This window comes from Melanaphis sacchari, unplaced genomic scaffold (genome assembly GCF_002803265.2).
Source record: "Melanaphis sacchari strain LSU unplaced genomic scaffold, SCAv2.0 Contig74_pilon_pilon, whole genome shotgun sequence".
Lineage (NCBI taxonomy): Eukaryota > Metazoa > Arthropoda > Insecta > Hemiptera > Aphididae > Melanaphis > Melanaphis sacchari.
Window position 1 is genome coordinate 1,850,858 of NW_020271531.1, and position 21,446 is coordinate 1,872,303.

At 32.5% G+C, this 21,446-nt stretch overlaps 1 protein-coding gene across 3 annotated transcripts in view; it reads left to right on the plus strand.

Annotated features, from left to right (window-relative positions):
• LOC112601033 (rap1 GTPase-activating protein 1) overlaps window positions 1-21,446 on the plus strand; it is a 159,269-nt gene that overhangs the window by 73,880 nt on the left and 63,943 nt on the right. For 2 of the 3 annotated variants that reach the window (XM_025348428.1, XM_025348429.1), the window contains exon 2: window positions 20,114-20,189. In XM_025348428.1, coding sequence (XP_025204213.1) covers window positions 20,114-20,189 — 76 coding nt within the window. Of the gene's footprint in view, window positions 1-8,784; window positions 9,148-20,113; window positions 20,190-21,446 lie in introns of those variants that run through there. The other variant, XM_025348430.1, reaches the window with a different exon arrangement.

The window sequence follows — 21,446 nt, forward strand, 5'->3', positions numbered from 1 at the left end:
TGTTGAATGCTTTAAAACTTTAAACTTCCCGACTATATCGCGTAAATCGTTGGTCATTCAGACGTGCGGCTATATAACGTGTGTGACAAGTGCGAGACAATATGTTCGTATTATTTTGTCTTTGCAGGAATCTGGAATTTATGCCAATTATATTTGTTTTCAAACCGAACATTTTTCGTCCAATTCCGACTTATGCTGTTCGTTAAGATAGCTCCTTTAATATTCGTTTTCCGGTCGCATACTGTATCATGCTCATCTAATCAGCACACATTTTCAACGTTGTACATTCAGAAAACAACATATTAATGTATAAAAATGTACTCGGAATATAAAAATGTTTGCACATTTTTAATTTTAATTTTTACGATTTTCATAATGTTAACATAACAGAATAATATACATTATATACGACTGTACAGTGTCACCTAGACGGACTAACAAGTAAAATGACTGTAAATGTGCTTTCGAAAAGAGGTCGTTATAAGTAATTGATGTAACATAAAGCTTAATATGTATACTAAATTAATTAATTTTTTTAGACTATTATGTGACCAGAAATGTTGTCGAGAATAGTGAGAACATTTGTTCACGTATAAAAACAGGGGTGGGTGGTAAAACTTTTGCCAACTATTCATGTAATTCTAGTCTATGGCGTTACTACGACTGTTATAGTAATATAATTTAAGTACTTGTGAGCTGTGACCTACTGTTATAATATTATAGTATTAAATTTAGTACGATGGAATGGTTTTAAACATTTAAGATTGGTTCTTATGTATAAATGTATAATATAATATATTATATATTCGAATAAACCGCATGTGTTTAATTTCCTGTGCTAATAAAATCTAATAAGAGCGCGGTTTTCTTTGAAGTTATAGTATATGTTGTTAACAACAGTACTCCTAAACGTTACGTTAAGTTAAACTCGGAACTCGACTTCAAAGTACTTAAGTAGTAATTAACTAAAACAACATTAATAATGTATAATAAATTCAAAAGATTTTTAAGACAATTATATAATTGTATTATAATTTTCTTATAAGATGTAGAATCTACGAAGTGACTGAACTTTTATCGATTTAAGTAGATATTATATATTTACTTATCGATTGAAAAAAAATTCTTTGTCTATATTTAATGACTTATTATTTAAATAGGTACCTAAAAGTAACATGATGTATTCAATGATTATAAATTAGATTTAAGACTGCACTGTAAACAACTTGTATAGGTAAGTAGTAGTAGTACTATACATTAAAATAATTTGTGTGAATAATAATATGATATAAATGATTATATTTTCTTTGTTTATAAAGTCGGCCATCAATAGTGTTTTGTACAAAACAATTAGATTAATTATGTACATAATTAAATATTATATATTACGGTAATAAATAATATAGTAATTTAGACAATTTAGTATTCATTGTTTCAATAATGAAGTAAAAACGGCTGTGTTTTTATTTGATAATTATATATAATCGTTGAATATATATACATATATTATTATTTACCCTTTGATAAAAAAATTCTGAGCTATCAAAAATAAATATAATATACCTAAGTATCCCATAGGTACTTACTACCAACTATCTGTATAAAATGGAGGAATAGTTTCTGCCTATTTGTGTGTTATAAAACTCTTAGATATAATATTCACGTACAGTGATGAATACATACGGTATAATAATTTAAGATTTGTCTTATTTCGTTTATGGTAATCATTATATGGTATCATTCAAATTGTTCAGACGTAAATAATTTGTTGGAGTTTTCAAATTAAAACTTGTTATACTTCATAGTTTATACTATACCTATATATATATTAGTATGTTATACCTACCTATAAAGCGATGTACGTTATACTACACTTTGCATTTAAATAATTCACTTTATTCTACATTATACGTATAATTTCTTTGTATAAAATTTTCGGAGGTGAACTAATGGAAACTCGCGTCAGCCATGAACAATTATAATCATTATTATCGTCGTCTTAATATCTATAAAATCAACAACCGTATAAGTACTGTAACGTATCGATTGCCCCGTCGTCATAGAAATTATTTTCACTGCGAAAGTTTAACAGAACCCGACATGATATCATCACATCACAAAAAAAACTAAACACGAACGTTTACAGAAAATTTATCGCGTCAATTTTAAATCCAAAATTTTAACGAGCACAGACAAACGAGATGAACACCGACCAGTGCAAGTATATCGGCGCAGACAGCCAGTGCATCGACCAGATCACCAGGTCGCTGTACAAGATCAAGGACCCGGGACACTTGTCGAACGTGCACGACTGGGTGGTGAAATTGACGACCGGCGAACCGAACAGCTGCAAGACGGACTACTTGCGTTTGCTCGAGTACGCGTTGAAAAGCGACGACGGCCGAGTCGGCGGCGTCGGCGAACCGTTCACCAGCCCGCCGCCAGACGATCTGTCGGCCGTCCCGAGAGGTAGCCCGCTGTCATCGTCGGTCGACTCGGGCGTCGTCGGCGGCCACGAGAGCGCGAGAACTGCGGCCGGCGGAAGTTGCGACCGCGTCGACGCTCCGGAAGACGACTGGCCATCGGTGGCGGCGGCGGCCGTTGACGGGTCGTCCGACGTGGCCGACGATGCGTTGACCGACCTGCTGTGCAGGACCGACCCCGACACGACGCCGGTGCAGAAGTTCGTGGCGGACGCGGGCCGGTTGACGTGCGACCGCGGCGCGCTGATGAGCAGCGTGGCCCGCGAGTGGCTGGGCAAGTTCGGCAGAACGGCCGGCGCCGTGTTCGACGAGCGGACGCAAAAACTGTGCGACGCTCTGGCCAAGGAACAGGTCGCCCTGATGCTCCGGTATCGGACGAACGCGCAGCGCATGCTCACCCGCGCTCAGATACTCCAGGACCACGTGCGCGAACTGATGCCGACGTTCCAGTACGACGAGTACTCGAAACAGCCCGTCGAGCACGTGACCAAAGTGTTGCGGGCTAAGAAGATGGACGCGGCCGGACCGGTGGACGCGGACGCGGCGCCGACGTCGGACGGAGAAGACGCCGACGACGCCGCGATGCGGCAGAAGAAGTTGATGTGCGCGCTCCAGTGGCTGCGGGCCGAGGTGGAGCGGGCCGATTGCGAGAACGTGAGACTCGTCGAGCGGTACGACGCCGTCGTGGCGGCCATAGTGGTGGCCAGCAACAAAAAGATCGCCAACGATTGTCGGGCTAAAGCGCGAAAGCTCGAAGTGCAGACCGAACTCGACGAGGTCCGCAAAGAGTCCGCGAAGCAAGAGGCGCTGATCGACTGCTACATCGGAAAAATGAGTCTATAGGTGTCAACAGCTGCTAGCGAACAACCAGTATCGCGTGCTCGTCTGTGGCCCAATTTACCCGACCACGTTACACTAGTCGGCGCGACATCTGCCGCGGCAACCGTCGGTCGCAGTTCTCCCGATCGAGTTGACCTAAGACGATGGCCTGCCTTTCGGGTCGATCAGCTGATCGTCTGGCGCGGAGAATTGGCGAACGGTTCTCGGGTGCCAGTTCGGTTTTTTAACGCGCAATCGAGCAAACACAAATAGTCCGTCTCACAGCTGTTCGGCTCGCCAGACGTTAATTTTTCACCGCCCAGTCGTGCACGATGGATAGTGTCCCGGATCCTTTTATCTTTTATAGCAACTTGGTTATCTGGTCGATGCACCGGTTGTCATATGTACCAACGGTATACTCGTGACACCGGGAGTCTTCCAAATGTAAACGTTTTAGTATAACTTATAAATTGTATTAAATTAAAATGATAAAAAAAAATAAATTTTTAATTATTTTATTATTTTATTTTTATTTTTATTTTACTCGTGTCGGAAATTTTCACTTAATGTAAAAGCTGATCAAAAAATTCGGAGAAAGATATTTTAAAGGGAAATCGTTAAAAGAAAAATCAAGAACAAAAATGCTTAATTATATTTTCGCCACAGTTGATATATAAACTAAAATACGTGTATGCGTTTTATGATTGTCTTTTCATACACTGCAGGAGTTAGTGTCGCTTGATTTTTTTAACTCCATTTCAATCATTTCTACGGGAACGTGTATAGTAGCATCGAAAACAGCTTATTTCAACTATATACAATTTGCATACAAATGTGTTAGTAGCATATAGAGTGATTCCCTCGCCTCGATCTTGTATAATTCAGAAATTCAAAAACAAACCCATAGGTACTACGAACTTTCAGTATAGGTGGTACCTAACTAAAATGTACAACGGTTTTTATTATTTCTTTTGATAAATATAATGCCCGTCAAAATAAAATATTACAATTTGTTACAATGCATGCAATTAACTGAGTTTTGTGTCGTAAACTATATCGTTACAATAATATTATGACGTACGTATGCCGTATAAATTGTGTTTTTTTTTTTTTGTAATAATATGTTTTTCATTCATAGCTTTATTACCGGTACGAAATACATATTATGTGTGTGGTGTGTGTGTGTGTGTGTATGTATGTATTAATACTTACGGTCCGCACACAACTAAACGTATTATGTCTATTGTTATTTGTTCGGTGTTTTGCCTTTTGCGGGGTTGAATGCATGTGTTTCTTTTTCAGAACACTAAAATAATACATGAATCATACAAGCGGAATATTTGTATTCAACTTATTATTTATTAGTATACAGTACAATATAATATAGTCTATAGTATATTGCAGTTTAGGTTGGTAGGTAGGTAGCTGGTACATAATATTATAATATTCGTTTGCGTCCGCCCCAGCCGTCAAAACGATAATAATTGTAGTTTACCAGCTAGCGTGGAACGTATCATTTCATCGCACTCGCGGGAGTCTATTATAAATTTTACATTACACGCACAGACGGCGCGTTTATGTACCCATATATAGGTGTACGCCCACGATAGTTAGAATACCACAAATACATACCGAACAGTTTGTTTATTATATACTTGCATTAATGTCATCCATCCGAGAATAAGGATACAAATCGTAACCTTTGAACTGTGCAGTATGCTTATTATAATATTATGTAACACAATACAATTGTCACTAGGGGGTAGACGGTTATTTGTCTTAAGCCTCTGGCATATAAAGTTGTAGAAAATATGACCTACGTTATAATATTATATGTAGAATGTAGATGACAGCCGTTGGGTCTATATTACAGAGTATCGCAAAATATAATAATATAATATAGTATGAACAGTTCTTAACATCAGTGTGTCTTCAGGTCTTCTTGTAGTTGTGTGATTCGATTTTTAGTAGATAGAATATTTTAATCAAATTCTCGAGCACTTAATAAAAAATAAATAAAAAGGTACAGCAGCATCAACTTCCATAATCCTTGTTGGCAATTCAACTTATAAATCAATATTATATGTAATTTTATAACTAACTACTAATCAGTACATATTTAGGTTAAAAAAAAAATCTAAGATAATATAACACTGACATTTTGAGTTTAAAACTTTTAAAAGTTGAATATTATAAAATGTATCATCATTGACCAAAAAATGTAAATTCTAAAAGGTCGACTGGTCACAAACTCACAACTCACTAGACAGTATTATTAAAATTAGCATTAAAAAATCCTTTTATCTCCGAAAAAAAATGAACAGACAACTCGGAAGGTTTTCTAAGGTTATGTACATCACGTATAAATATAGGATTTACAGTGAATTATCGTGTAAATAAATTGTGTAAAAGACAAACTACTGTGTTTGTCTAAAATATTCATTTTACATTCATACTTTGTCAAGTCGCGACTCAAAACAATAGGTAAACAGTAATACGGGGCTTCGCAAGTATTAAAGTTATTTACTCAATTTTCAATCGAATGTCACGTTTTAAATTATTTTGTTTTATATTATACTTATATAGTCTCGTGCAACGCCTGGTAATATTTTATTTTACCCAGTCGTGTGTACACAACTTTTAAATTAGCAAACCGTATGCACAAGAGAATAAGGAGAACTGTTCCATTATAGAAGCATTATAAAATCCTGGTTACTATATTATATATGTATATGTATATTCCTACGTATATTTCCTAATTTTTTATTAACTGTCACGTTTTACATTTTAATCTAATCAAATGTAATATATGTAATCGAAATCGATTTAATAATTTCAAACGGTACAAACACCCTGCATTACAATGTAGTGAGTATTGCTATACAGTAGGTATTTATCACTCTATTGGTTGCAATATCGTTTTTATTTTAGTACCAAATTAATTCAAATTATAAAAACATTAAAATACCTGCATCATTTTATATGAGATATCTATAAGTGAAAGCCAAACAGTATTGTCAAACAATATTATAATATTACCACTTTCGTACAAAATCGAATGTCAGAACTAATTATTTTAAATCAATGTATTGTAATGAGAGTTGTGTAAAACGGATATTAGTAACGTGCCTATTTATAATAATATTAAACTATTTAAATATATTGAGGCATATAATATTATAGGTTTTTGTGCACACTACATCAATTAGAAATTTCTCGATTCAAACTGTATTAAATAAAGCAGAAATGTAGGTTTATTTGAATAATAGAATATTCAATTAAAATAGCTTAATAGAATTTAATTTAAATTATTTATTGGCCATATTACACCGTATTCCTTTTTCTCTCTTTATAAAAATTAAAAATACAATTATGAATTGTAATTTTTGCCAAAATCCAAAAAAATGTTCATTTTAGCTTTATTTTTTTTAGCTTGACGAATAATTGTTCTTATCCTGGATGAGTAAAAAAAAAAAATCATCTATTTATAAAAATGTAATAACTTAATATATATATTATAACGAATAGAAGTATCTCATTTAATTTGACCGTATAGAGTGACTGCGAGGAGTGGATGGATATACAATTTATGTGACCTATAAAAAGAGGATTATTTGTAGGTACTAAATCTTATTGGTCACTGCTATCACACCGAATATATTGGACTTTCGTATATAAGCCTTTCGCCATAAGATCGACCACCCAAACTTTAATATTATTTCGATTTAATGGCACAAAAAAAAAAAAAAATTTATACTTTCATATGTTGCTATGCCGATGATCGATGGAGATTACATTTCCAATGCTGTTGAGCACCGAAAATAATTTCGGTGACAATCAATGGTTTAAATAAATTTTACATTAGTGTGTGAATACGACTTTATTATGCACATTACTCAGACGTGGGGTCTTTGTATAATTTATAATCAACCTTTGAAAAATCGACATACATATAGGATAAGTATACATTATTACCTATAGATGTATATATTGTATAACCATAACTAACTGTGGCTTGTACTTGAACCAACCCCAATTGCGTGACAAACACGCCGTGATTGATTTTACAAACACAAAACCGATGATCTAAAAGTATCATTAAGATAATGTTTTTATGAATATTTTATTGTTGACAAAAGATTTGGTATAGCGAGACCGATTCCTTCTCTGTTTGCAGTTATATAAAAACGTATCGTCACCATTGCATCGCAATAATTCTTTAGGTACCTTAGATAACGCTTTATTTTTTTCCACGAGAAAAAAATACCGTTGAGTGTACTATGTATTATTTCGTTAATCGGCCTGATGTATTGTCATATTATTTTTAATATTTTCAACATACAACAGAACTACGTTCATCAGTATTTCATCTCGTACTAAACGGCTAAGTTTAGTTATATTTTCACATTTTATGTACGATAAGGCTAATATCGTAACATACACTTGTTGAAGATGATAAGTCATATTAGATTTTTAAAAAAGTAGTCTCGGTCATTATGGACATTGATTATGTTATCCACACTTACTGGCTAGTCATAGTACATTATTAAATTAAAAATATTGTAAATGTACATACGTGTGTGTTCATTGCTTTTGAAAATATAAATTTCAAAACTCTAAAACGCGAAACTTTCATAGTGTAAATACCACAAAATTATGTCAACTATAATACATAAAAATAAATAATAATATCGAATGATGAGAATATTTTTGTGTAGGTATACATAGATCAGCAATTCTTAAACTTTTAAAGGATCCCCGATGAATGACTTTTTAAAAACGCAAACGAACCTCTTCCCAATTTTTTTTTAAAAAACCTATTTTTATATTCATGCAATTTTTTCAATAAATATAAGATAAGCTTTACAAGAAAAAAATGTTGTTATAGTTGGAAAATAAAATAATAAAATATTATACTGTTAAGCTTATATTATAATATACACCCGTAAAAGAACATTATTTTACATGTAATGTTATGACATGTCCGTGGTTGGAACTATCTTAATAACTTGGCAAATCTTTGACACGAGTCTCATGAATCAACCCCCCTCCGGTGAGGGGCCGTGAACCACAGTTATATTTCTATAATAATATTATCATCGTGTGTATTAATGGTGTTCGACGGCAAGAAAGATATCGAAAGGCACACCCTGTATAATAGACGTACGCGGTTGTACGATATCATAATAATAATAATATTTTGTGTTATACATTATTATCTCATAATATTTCATATACCGCATATTATATACCTACTTACGATAATGGTAATAATAGTATATTGTAATGATATGGTCTGCACACGTCCGATGCGTCGGTACCTACCACGGTTATAATAATACCGTAAAACATTGTAGTCGGTTCCCCTCTTCTGAAAATCTGTGCACAACGCGCGTTGCATTCGTATTGTGCGGGACCTGCTGTTGCATCCGCCTGGGATTGACAGTGCGAACACGTTGTTCGGTGCATGCAGATGATGTGCGCGCGCATAGAATTCACGTCGTGTCGGTACCAAACGTAACATATTATCATTATTAATGTAATAATATTATATTCTCGACTCTTGTTATTAGTATTTTGTCTGCGGCGTACGGGTGCCCGTCCTCGTATTTTTGACATTTCACGTTCAGTGTGTTGTAAAAAAAAAATTATTATTATAAAATGTAGATCGGAATCGAATCAACCCGACGCTAGTAGTGAGAATAATATAGGTATAACAGGTAACCTACCGGTGTGACCGATGTGACGCGTCGGATTTTTAATAAACTCAAAATTTTGAAAAATTTGGTTCGATGAAATTTTCCACCGGCGGTCGCAAGGACTCGTACTCCCTGGATAGACACAGGTACGTAAATAATTACACTTCTGTCTGACCTTTGGTATGATAGCTGGCAGCAAACTAAGCGGGTCGTCTTTCGCGGAAAACGAGAAGTGAGCTCGACAACGGCACATAAATATTATAATCTCACTATATTACATATAATATAATTTAATTATAACATGCGTTTTACATTACGTGACACACTTCGCCTTCGGGAAAAACTGAACATTTATCATGTAGGTACACGTACATTTTTATTTTTTCAACCAGCTACAAAGGCATTTTTACATTTTAATATAGTATTTTCATTTTTTTTTTTTTTCATATGAAACAAAGCGTTTTAAAATAGTCAAACTAATAGTGCCAATAATTTTGTAATACAAAATATATTATATATATATGTACTGGATAATTTTTTTTATCGTTGAATATTCATTATTTTAAAATCTATTAATCTTTTCGTAAATATTTTTTATCATTATAATTTTTTAACCTTTTTAATAATCATATACATTTTTTATTTCATATTCTGAATAAGAATACTTTTTAGAGTATTTTGATTTCTAAAAACCAAAATTCGAAGGAGAACTTTTTTAGTTATAAATATATTTAAAGTTTTGATGAGTGGAGTAGTAGACCGATATTTTGCGGGGTATCCCAATGACACACCACTCCGTTCAACTAAATTGTAATTAGTTATTATTTAAAATTACTCGTTTGAATTTGAATTTTTATGTATCACAATACTCCAGTAAATATTCTAATTCAGGATATTAAATTAAAAACGTAAGCTTTCTTTAAAAAAAGTAAATTACTTAAAAAATATATTTTTTTCAAAAAAATGTGGTTTTATTTTGACTGAAAATTATGTAAGAAAAATATCAAAAGTTTTATATGTTTTGAAATTATGAGTAATGATTTAAGAATCATTCTATGTATGTATATATTATGTTATAAACATAAGTATTACATAGTTGAATTAGTTTTTCAATTTATTTTAATATATTATTTTATATTAATTTTAATTTTAATTTATGATATTATAAATATCTGCATAACCTGCATACATATAGCATATGATTCTTTCATTTGAGTTATCTATATTATTTATACGAATATTAATTAAATAAAAAAAACTGTAGTATAAAATATAACAGTTTTACTTCAATTTATTTACTAAACTTATCTCGAAAGTTTTTGTTCGTGACAATTTATCGTAGCGTGATATGTACCGTGATGTTTTAGACTCCCATTATATACCTATATAACATTGTCATTCGACTTTTTAATCATTTTTCTCCCAGGAACGTTAGCCTTTTTAATGTTTTGAATTTATCTTGGCGTCTGTGTATAAGCACGAATAATTTTGTTGAAACTTCAACAACTAACTTTGTTCTTAGTATAATCGTTTATATAAGATATATAAATCTTCTGGTTTAGTAATATTTTTTTCTTCGAAAAATGACATTCTAATTATTGCTATCATGGAAGAAAAAAACGACAATGCGTTAAAAGAATTTTAGGAAAAACTATCGATGACTATAGTAAATTGACTAAGCCGTTAAACCGTATCGTTAAAAATTAATATCAATCTGTCTAAATCGCTTGTGTAAACGAGCAATAAATTAACTTCGATTTACACTTATTTCGTTTTTGTACTATAGAAAAAATAAAACGAATAAAGTACCTACAAACGTAAACAGTCTTATACTTACCTATATATATATATCGATATTATAAGGCAACATAAGTATATTATACGCTTGCGTCGAAATTAAACTAACATTATGCATTTATACTCGTAGTTTATAACTACCTTTTACTACAAGCACCTCGATGCTTATATAATCACAGAGTGCATTTATTACTTACAATACTACGTCTCGAATGCAACGATTTCGATGGAATTCGCGTTAGCGCGAAACGTCATCGGTGCGTCTATAACCATATTATGTTTTGCAACTGGACCACCTCAGATCATTAAATCGCGGCGCGGCCAAGTAAAAAACATAACCACGGTCGATTTATTTCCGCACCAAAACAATAATTATTTTTATATAAAAAATAAACGTATCTATGTCATAAAAGCATTAGTTGTACCTACTTCCCGTTAATATATTATATTAGTAGGTACATTATTTGTTATGCAACACGCAGTGACGTATTATTGTGAAGTGCGTTAATGTAAGAAACTAACCATTACCAAAAAAATAAATTAAAAATATCACATTTTACCACGTGTGCTAGACTGAAACTTTTGTTCATCTCTCCGACCCATTTCACTTCTCACGCCGTATAATATCATTATAATATCCATATAATTGTATGTAGATTGATTTAACGCCGTTCGCCCACGTTCGTAACGCGAACGACCGGCAAGAAAAAATATTGCGGGAAAAACTATTTAAAAAAAATCAACCCTCGTGAGTGATACGTATATTATACGTATTCTGGTACTCGCGATTATGCTCTGTTGCCTGACGGATGCAATGCAGTGATAATAGTATAATTATTATTTTTTTTTTGTATAAAATTGATATACATATGCCATATAATATTGTATGTTCGATATCCATGTAGCGGATTATGATGTACAAATATAATAATAATAATCGTTCTGAATTCGCGGAGGCGTATGAAATTTGACCGGTTGCTTTCAGCTGTTCCATAATAATAAAGTAGTTATGATTATGATTTATAATAATATAATATATTTCATTATCTGATTTAACCGGTGCGCCGTGATATAATAATTATGTTACACTCCGTGCAACGATCAAGGATATTATACATCACAATAATCGTTTCTCGCGACGTACCCCTTCATACGTACAGTGTACATATTATCATATAATAATATATATTTATACAAAGGTATGTCGTTGAGGGTAGCTGTGATGATGCTAATCGCTTTTACGTACCTTCCCTTATTTGAATATAAGTATTATAATATTTATCACGCCTGGACGAAATTGGGATTTGCGCGTTGTGCTATCGTAAACAGGTGTGTGGTATATTGACGTCGCCCGTCGGTATTACTGTGCACTGTGTAATATCCATCGGCAAACGAGCGTAAACTAAGAAGTAAGAATTTTATTAATATGTATCTATATATCGAACATAACAGTGTCTGTACGATTACGAAATATAATATAATAATAATAATAAAATACAATATATAGGTACGTATTTCTTTCGCCTTTTAATGATGTATTTTATTATACGAGTATATTATGACCTATAAATATCATTATTATCTTATTTTCGTGATGGTTGATGATGCGCTACAAATTACAATCCAGTGCAGACTAATAATATGATAAATGATATAAAAATGATATTCTATTGTATGTGTCGTATACATTTTGGGTTTATGTATATTTATAGTAAGTGAGTATATTATTTTATTTTTATGGAAATCGGCTGAGTTCTCAAACTCTTCTCGGCGTTACGCCAAATATTGTAATGCAATATTGCACTCGAATTGGTGAGCATGTATATTGTATATTCTAACTTCAGTATATAAATATAGATCGTATACGCGTGCAAATAATATTAAAATTAATACATATCTACACACCATTATTACGCACGTGCAGTAAAGTATCAAATATAAACCACTGACCTCGGTAAATATTATCATAATACTAATAATTCGTACCCAGTGTAATCCGTGCCAACGGTGACAACCGTCGATTTCCGATAGCCTTCGTCGTTTCCTGTGTATATACCCTACGCTTTATAACACTATTATCGTTATGGTTATTATTATTATCATACCTATATATTTATAAATACTTAGTTTTCGGGGAAGTATATCCTTATTCGTTTTGTCTTTCTTCCACAATCACACCATAATCGTGTGTTCGTATATAATATATTTTATATTGTTCAGATGAGTGCGAGGGCGGCGACCACCTGTCATGTTCCGATTTAAAATATCAATTTCCCCCGTAATTAATATTCCGTATTCGCTCCCTCATTGCGTCCGCCCCACACTCTTTATCACTTTCCCTTGCTTCTGTCCTTTCTACTCGTTAACGAATAGTCGTGGGAAGTATCTGCGTCACCCCAAGTCACGTCGTGTGTCACACGAAGCTATTGCTGTTGTTGAAACGACCGATGTCGACTGCATTTACGCAGTTTAATTTTTGAGAAGGCAAAAACAATCAATTTTTGGACGATAACCATGTGATAATAACAATATAATGATTGTATGTGAAGTATGAATGATGTGTTCAGTCGACAGTGAGGATAGTAAAGTATACAAGGCGAACACAAACGAAATCGATACTATATTCAGTATAGGCACACATAGACCGGTGACTGAAAAATTGGGACATTCGAAAAACAGTTCTTAGACGATTAATTTAAAACAGATAATTTTCTCTATTTTAAGAAAAGTAGTATTAAAGTGTAGTTTTAACAGTTTATCGACATTGATATAGGTACTTCATGAAATATTTTGAAGTAGTTTCATTCAACTCCAAAAACCGAAGATCCGAAAATATCAAATTATTCATTAATTTATAGCTGGATATCTGAATCTAAAGCATAAGTAAATAATTATAATGAAATCTGACGGCCAATATCAAACTGCACGGCGTGAACGGCTTGAATGAAACGTTCCGTATACCTATTTCTCGGGTACACCGGAGGTAATAATATTGCAGTTGTTAATAAAGTTACGAGCTGCAGCTAACCCATAATGCCTTGGCAGTCAACCGTAAAGGTGTACGACGATGAAGAAGGTATTAAATATGTATAATATTATTACGCGTTTCTACCATTTCATAATTATCATTATTTATTATCGTCGTTGTTATTACTTTTAAACATTCTTGTGTGCGCACGCGCTGGACCGGCTCAGTCCAATAAGAAATGGCCACCGTCACGCTCAACATGCGTCCGGCTAATCCCTCCGGCCCCGGATGTCCGTATTGGTGACGGGTTTACGCCAAGTAATCTACGTCGTCTCGAAACAATAAAACCTTATTACGGTCTGTAGTCACGTGTGTGTGTTTATTTGGGTGCATGTGTGTAGTTTAAGTATTAGGTATGTTATACTATAGTATAACATAATATAGTATATACATATAGAATTATATTATTATTTTCATTATATACGTTGGCGGCAGTTGGCGCGACGGGGGTGTTACAAATTACTATTATTTTAATGCAACGGGTAAATCCGTTTTTTACGTATATATTAGTGTAGAGCGGCTTCAACGACAATAACAATATAACGCCTTGGCGCTGGCTGCAATGACGGTGGTTACGAAAATAAAAACTTAAAAGCCAGCGGATGTGTTTGTATCATGAGTGAACACTGGTCGGGTGACACGTGCGACCTGGGTACATAATATAATATCATCGTATGGTCCGAGTTGACATAATTATTACGTGTTACATCTGAACATTGAATGCCATGACACGCAGGGGTAAATACCTTTTTACGCAGTGTAAATCGTATGTGTACGTAGACGATGAGATTAAGCGAGCACCGTGATACGCACGACTATCGACCCGCGTTGGACCTGTCGGGCGGTTTTTACAAATTCTATTTTACGATTTCATTTTACAAGGACGTTTCGAAAATCATAGTCGACTATACAACGAAGTCGGCCAGTTTTTCTATTTTTTTCCATTTATACTTTGTTCGCTTTCCCAGAATTTCCTACGCGACTATGCTCAGTGTACGACGTGACGTCGGAAATCTTAACTATATGTATAACGCCACTGGAGGTTACCGCTGCACAAGCGTGAAACGTCTAGTCAACTGCGCGGCACAGCATATCTAGAGATCCTTCAAGAACACACATTCACAAATAATACTATATATTAATAATAATAATAATATAGATTTGATGATGATGATGATGATGATAATAATAATAATAGTAATAATGCTTTATTATATATACGAATGTGCCCGCGCGTCTGCAGTAGTGAAATTCTTCCTATATTTCAAATCGAATTCCCCCGGCAATAATATCGATCGATCGTTCGTCGAAGTTGTATTATAATATTGTTTAGTGTATACCTATACTTAAGTCGCGTATCATAGTTCTGAGTGCGTCGAACCCGCGAACAATGGACGTACCGGCACTCTGCCGTGGCAGCATAAGACCTCAGCAGAATATTTCCTCTCTTCACGCATGCGAGCATTGTGTATACGTATATTATGTACACTGTACACACCACTCACACTATCGCAGTGATGTATTTTATATACATATGCGAACAGTAGTTTTTAATTAATCAATCTGGCTTATCTTCGTCGCTAATAATTAGCTTCGGGACCGATGACACCTATAGTTGAAATCGCAGTCACACGATGTACACATACGAAGGCGATATACGAAGAAGATGCGTGGCGGCTGCAATGGCCATCGACTGAAAAAAAAATGCAATTAACCATCTCGAGTTCGAAAACCGACCTCGGCAAAAGGTCAAACTCGATAAATCGACAAATATAATACATGTATTTTTTTTTCAACCTAAACTGCACATCGTATTATATATTATACTGATATGTAGGTATATATTAAAGGTACCACTAAATGTTTTGATTTTTTATGATGTATGTTATCCTATTTCGATATTGGTTTTATACATGTTATTATTATTATAGTTTTTAACCCGAAAGTTGATACGATTTTTGTGATCCTAATTGAAACTACTTGTAAGAAAATTTGATCTTGGTTTTCCATTTTTGAATTAAACCGTGAGTTACTTATAGGTAATGATTAATTTTTCTCGTGTAGCATATATATCACCGATTGATTTATATTTTTATTTTGAATCTATTTGATTTATGTTGGGAAAAAAAAATACCAAACTAAAAAAATACAACTTCGTATTATTCATGAAGTTTTATCACACACTATTCTCTCAAGGAGATTTAGTGCCTACCTAGTTTGTCATGTTATGTCCCAGGTGTGAGTAGGCGTCATGGTATATAGGTAAATAGTAAATATAAAGTGATGCAAAAAAACACAACAAATAAGTATGTTATTTACTCTTGCTAATACCCATATTGCAGTGATTGGAAAAAACCATTGCAATGATTCAACTAAACTGTAAACTTTTATTTAAAATCAAAATATGCTGACATAGATAAATGGATATGTTAACACTTGCCAATTCATTTGGTCCGATGATAATGATGATGAAGTATACAAATGTTGTCTACAATGTATATTATAATATTATAGCGGGGACTCGAGATCTAGCGTAATTGACAATAATACAACTATATATAGGTAAAACTCAATAATACTAGTCGGTTCTTAGTTCAAAAGGTCGAGTGACTTATTCATAAATGTAAAGAAAAAAATAATGCCATTTCTGCAGACATACGTTGATGACGTAGGCGTTAATACGCTAAGCAGCTGTAATGGTGATGGTCTGGCATCTGCAGGCAACAATAAAATATATCGGGCACAGTCAATTTAATTATTATTTATGATCGGTCTAGGCACGTACGTGTCTGTAAGAAACATTATAATGTCAGTGGCGTATATGTACTGCAACAGCAAGCTGTAGCGACGGTCGTGCGGTCAATTGCTAAACTGCGTTGACGATAAAAAATAATTAGTTATACATATATAATATCTATAATGTACGCATAAGACGCGTCTAGGCACGCTACTATACACATTTAACGCAGTAAAATCGACCGTGACGATATTGTATTTAATAATAATGTGGATATCGAGTAGTTTATATACGTCGTTATTCCCGATATTTATTATATTATGAATTGATATATTGGTATGTAAGCGTATATTCATTATATATATATGCCATTGTTATATATATTATATATATACATTATACATGTATTCATATAGGTAATATACGTGTGGTTTTCACGTCTTTAATAGTTCTAAACCGATTTTCGTTTAACCTCGAAAACCCATTGTGCGGTATATTAAGGACGCGTGTACAGGTTCTCAAGGAAAACTTTGACCAATTGTGTGCGGTTTTCACGAGAGGATTCGTTGTGTATCTCGTTTATGAGACGTGTCTGCCTCTAACAGACACAAACGAGCAAACGTGTCCTTCATGATTGAATTTTCGGGTTCACCGAAAACTGCGGTGAAAATCGCTCAAGCCACTGTTTGTTTGACTCGCCCTTTGCCCTCGGACAATTGTTATTAAGGTCGACGGATTAAGCAATATGCATTATTATGTTCTAATCGAGACATACTCTCTTTACTTGAAGGTAAAATGGGATTATGAAAACACCCGTGTGGGTAAATTAATAATGTATAATATCGCATCACTACGCTGATGTTATTTTATAAGTGATTGTACACTGTTATAACTGCAAAATCTTACATATTAGCTCGTAAAACTTGAATAACCTATATATGCCGTACATGTATTATTTAAATTAATTATTATTACATACATGGCGGTGGGTAGAAACACAACAAAATATTTAAATATTTTACTACAACATTCTTACAGCAAACGAATCTATGCGTATTATAATAATCTGTATACATAGGTAATATTTATATTACATATTTGTTATTATGTCCTTATTTGTAAACATCATAGATATGAATTATCTATTTCCTCTCTATTCACTCGCTCATACTATCTCTTTCGTTTTCGATCATGTAATATCTACGTAATATCATTATGAAGTGAAACGCGAAACATCTTTAACGTCTGACATGTTATCATCTAATACATCGTTGAATGATAATGTACTGATATATTACATTGCGTTATTTTTATGACTATAATATTAAAGAAAAAAAATATTCAGAAGCAAAAGTTCGTTTTACCTGAAAGTTTTCATATGGCAAGTAACGAATCATTTCCTTTATATATAGCTACGGGGTCTAATAGTATATAGGTACTATGTATAGTAATTGGTTCATTTTTCAGTTTTGACCAACTAATAGAAAAATATTTTACATTTATTCTACCGTCTATAGATAATAGGTACAAAGAGTGCCATGAATAAGTGACACATTTCAATTTAAAATTATTACCAAATATTTGTTGAGTGTACACTTCAATACACTTGTTCAACATATTATATACATAGTATATATAATATAAAATATTTTTTTATTTCATATTCCATTTTTATTTATTTTTCGTCTATTGAACACCTAGTGGCTAGTATCTGTAACAATTTTCACCACAACTTACTAGCATAATATACACATATGAATATAATTATATTACAAAGTACGACGTTTGCAGGCGTATAGTAATTCCGTAACATTATACGCTTGTGATGTTTAGAACCTAGAGATGAGCATACAAGTGCGATGTGTGTAAATAAAGTAAACCCGCATAGAGTATAATGAATTAAACGGACTATAAACTACACCACAGTGCATTATAATATTATAATATTATGATGCTCGCTCGCACTTTTATATTTATTTAACACGTCAAACAATTGAGGAGTGTTTAATCGATTAAACACGGCGTACGAAAATCTCCCACGATATCTATGGCCACTCGTATATTATTATATTCAAAATAATGTAAAATATAAATGTTATTATATCCGGTAATGTGCGGTACACAATATGAAATGGTATTATGTGTGTTTGTGCGCAATGGAAGAAGCGCGTGTCATGGGAAAATTTGATCTTATTTTTTTTTCGTTTGAAGATTAAAAAAAATATTAAATAAAAAACACCGTATGTGTGTTTGTTTAGAATTACGTTGTTTACCGTTTTTCTTATTTTTTATTTTTATTTAAGTGCCAAGAATATATATATGTATGTGTATATTATGTGTGTGTAGATATTGTATATAGTTTATATGTGTATACGAAATAAATAAATTGAAACACAGAGAACATGTTGTCTTTGCATGCTCGGACATGGTTTCCTAATGGAACACCTTTGTTGTAGGTCAACCTATAATACACAATACAATGCAATTTATGTACCTAAGAGTTTTTCTCCTTTTTTTTATTTTATTTTCATTTTGCCTTGTTTTCGAATGCGATCGAGGTATAACTAGTATTTTCGCATCGTTACGTTTTGCTATGTGCATATACTATAGGTATTTGATGTATAATGAGTGAATAGCATGCGTTCATTCTTTCTGAAATTAGTGTAAGATGATGCGCAGATAAAATGTCTACGCGTGATTTGCAGACTAATAAATAACACCTAGTGGCATGGAGTTGCTTTCGTACAAGCCGAAAATTATGGAGATACTTTGCGATTTTTGTCAGAACGATGTATAATATTTCAAAACAAAAGTTAAACCATAAATAATATCCAAATATGGGTTTAATTCGGCTAGCAGCCATTTTGAGGATATTTTATTTCCATTTTCTTTAATATTTTATAGTACCAAGACAGCACGACCTATGAATTAAGGCATATGTTATTGAATATTCAGACGTCTTCGTATCGCAGCATGTCCATATGTATATAAAAGTCCAATATGTTTTTTTTTAACCTTTACAATCTTACCAATAGATACCACATATAAGTTTAATATTGTATACATACCATATTATACCTCTTCATTGTTATGCCTGTCATATTCCAACAAAAATTTCATGTATATAAACCTATATCTAGCTAATGCGTTTCAAAATGTGTGTGTGGGACAAAAATGAATAATGGTTTTTATGACGTGATAAGACAATAACATGTATATATTTAATATTATATATATATATTATTTCTTGGATTGAATCATCTAAATAACATATCTACCCTTTTCAGTATTGCGTTAATTTTTTATACTTAAGAAAAAAAAAAAAGGAAAATTATACCAAATATTTTGGGAATTATATACCTAGTTAAATTGATTTTTTTTTTATAATTATTAAATAGTAAATGACATTATATCATACTTCATTATTATAATGTATTATTTATAACATACGTTTATAAAGATTAAAATTAAATTGCATAATATATAAAATAAACATTTTTATTTGTTTACCTATAGTATAATATTGACAATTACTCTTAACTATTTGCAGGCGGCAGCAATCTGATGGACAGCTTTATTGTCAGCATGTCAGGACCTGTGCCACCACTGGACATCATAAAACCAAAGTAAGTAATTTATCTGAAACATTTGTATTACTTAGATATTTATATAATATATTTAAAAAAAATAAAAATGAAAAATATTTCTAAATGTCTATAAATGATGGATAGCATGGAAGTAAAACTTGATTTCGTAATTTCTATTAAACTTCACATTCATGGTGGTAGAGTTAATTTAATTTATGAACAAAACATTCGTTATTTAATATGCACTATTTATACATCGGTTTAATATACACTTAATAATACCGACATTATTTTGTAGTTTAGTTTATTAGTGGTGTAACAATTTGTTTTGGTTTTTATGCGTTTTTATGCATAATTCAGTTATCCGGGATTTGAATATTATAATGAACTTTTTATTCTTTTGTTTTTGTGTTGTAATAATTTATCCTGGTCCTTGGTAATTTTAAATGAACTCTAGTTCTTATATAAATATACGTATATATACAACAAATGTCACCTCAACGCGTAATAAATTTGGTCTCGGTTACGCATTAGGGATTAAATAGTATTTTATTTTTTGCATAATAATAGTTTTATAAAACTCCAAAAAACCAACAACCTTATCTAGCTTTGGTAGATTATTTTATTTAGAAATAAGAAAAATATATCACATCAGGTATAAGAAATACAAAATAAAAAATACTGTTGATCTCTGACTTTAATATGCACATAGATATGTATGTACTCGTATACATAAAGGAATAGTTGAAAATGAAATAAAATAAAATGCACAACATTAAATCACATTAATTGAAACAATTAAGAAGTATTTTTTTACTCTATGCGCAGTTAATGCATTGCGCATTTAATAATAAAAACAGACGATTTTGTTGAATATTATCGTTTTGTATTTACACCGAGCACAATTCATGAGTACTCAAGTATGACAAGGACAAAATCCAAATTCATTTGTTTAAAATCTAAGTCAGTGTTTCTCAAAGTGAATGTTATAGTACTATCCTGAGGGGCAATGAAAATTACAATCTCAATTGGGGGGATATTGCATTATAAAAGAGGGCGATAGCTGTTCCATATACATTTTTTCAATATAAATTTTAAATTTTACTTTTACAGTCGCATTATTAGAATTTTATATGACGTATTGTTCCTTGAATGTAGTTAAATTTTTAGAATAATCATTATTACAAATTATTATCAACACACACTGTATCGAGTGTGAGTTTCGGAGAAAAATCAGGCGCATTAATTTCATTTAGATAATATAAATAAAATTGTATTTAAAATTTATATAATAAA